The 1,445-nt window shown below is 57.6% G+C and overlaps 1 protein-coding gene across 1 annotated transcript in view; it reads left to right on the forward strand.

Annotated features, from left to right (window-relative positions):
* The window catches only part of EMH_0083850 (uncharacterized protein), a gene marked incomplete at both ends in the record, with an annotated part of 2,939 nt that extends 1,563 nt beyond the window's left edge, over positions 1 to 1,376 (forward strand). The window contains 4 exons of the mRNA XM_013500686.1: positions 73 to 152; positions 333 to 416; positions 836 to 920; positions 1,345 to 1,376. Coding sequence (XP_013356140.1) covers positions 73 to 152; positions 333 to 416; positions 836 to 920; positions 1,345 to 1,376 — 281 coding nt within the window. The remainder of the gene's footprint in view (positions 1 to 72; positions 153 to 332; positions 417 to 835; positions 921 to 1,344) is intronic.
* Between the last annotated feature and the right edge of the window lie 69 nt (positions 1,377 to 1,445).

Genomic DNA, 1,445 nt, shown 5'->3' on the forward strand with positions numbered 1-1,445 from the left:
GAGGAGGTACGTTTGTGGCTAGCGACTAGAGCGTGCATTATGGTCCCCGTTGTTGCGTCGGTCTGGCTGCAGCTGGGAACGGCTTGGTGTACCAGGCTTTGCAGGCGTCACGTCGTCGGGCAATGTTGAGCGCTCTTTGCGTGTTGGCCTGGGTGCATGTTTCAGCCCAGGGGAGTACGTTTGCTAGTGCCGATAAGAATATGCATGGTGCTGCGTGTTGTGGGCGTGTTCGAGCAGGAGGCAGCCAGACACGAATTTGCGGACAAGCATTTGCGTGCGGCAAGGCAAGCATGGGATGAGTGTCCTTCGCGTGTACGCATGGTTGCGTGCAGCCACCACAGGAAGTGGGTTGGGCTCTTCGTGATGCTGCGTGCAGCGTGCTGCGGGTTGTAGACTGTTCGGCAGCAGACAGCCAGGTGAGGATACAGTTTCGAGCATGTGTGCAGATCATGGCATCAGCCACGGTGAGTGGTTTTCGCTTGTGCGCGTCGGTATGCTGCTCAGCCTGAGGAGGTACGTTTGTGGCTAGCGATTAGAGCGTGCATTATGATCCCCGTTGTTGCGTTGGTCTAGCTGCAGCTGGGTACGACTTGGTGTACCACGCTTTGCAGGCGTCAAGTCGCCGGGCAAGGTTGATCGCTCTTTGCGTGTTGGCCTGGGTGCATGTTCCAGCCCGGTGCAGTACGTTTGCTAGTGCCGATAAGAATATGCATGACGCTGCTTGCTGTGGGCGCGTTCGAGCAGGAGGCAGCCAGACACGAATTTGCGGACAAGCATTTGCGTGCGTCAAGGCATGGGGTGAGTGTCCTTCGCGGGTGCGCATGGTTGCGTGCAGCCACCACAGGAAGTGGGTTGGGCTCTTCGTAATGCTGCGTGCAGCGTGCTGCGGGTTGTAGACGTGTTCGGCAGCAGACAGCCAGGTGAGGATACAGTTTCGAGCATTTGTGCAGATCATGGCATCAGCCACGGTGAGTGGTTTTCGCTTGTGCGCGTGGGGATGCTGCTCAGCCTGAGGAGGTACGTTTGTGGCTAGCGATTAGAGCGTGCATTATGGTCCGCGTTGTTGCGTTGCTCTAGCTGCAGCTGGGAACGACTTGGTGTACCAGGCTTTGCAGGCGTCAAGTTGTCGTGCAGGGTGAGTGCTCTTTGCGTGTTGGCCTGGGTGCATGTTTCAGCCAGGGGCAGTACATGTGCTAGTGCCGATAAGAATATGCATGGCGCTGCTTGTTGTGGGCGTGTTCGAGCAGGAGCAGGAGGCAGCCAGACACGAATATGCGGATAAGCATCTGCGTGCGTCAAGGCATGGGGTGAGTGTCCTTCGCGTGTGCGCATGGTTGCGTGCAGCCACCACAGGAAGTGGGTTGGGCTCTTTCTAATGCTGTGTGCAGCGCGCTGCGGGTTGTAGACGTGTTCGGCAGCAGACAGCCAGGTGAGGATACAGTTTC

This window comes from Eimeria mitis, genomic scaffold, assembly GCF_000499745.2.
Source record: "Eimeria mitis Houghton genomic scaffold, Emh_scaff5738, whole genome shotgun sequence".
Taxonomy (NCBI): domain Eukaryota; phylum Apicomplexa; class Conoidasida; order Eucoccidiorida; family Eimeriidae; genus Eimeria; species Eimeria mitis.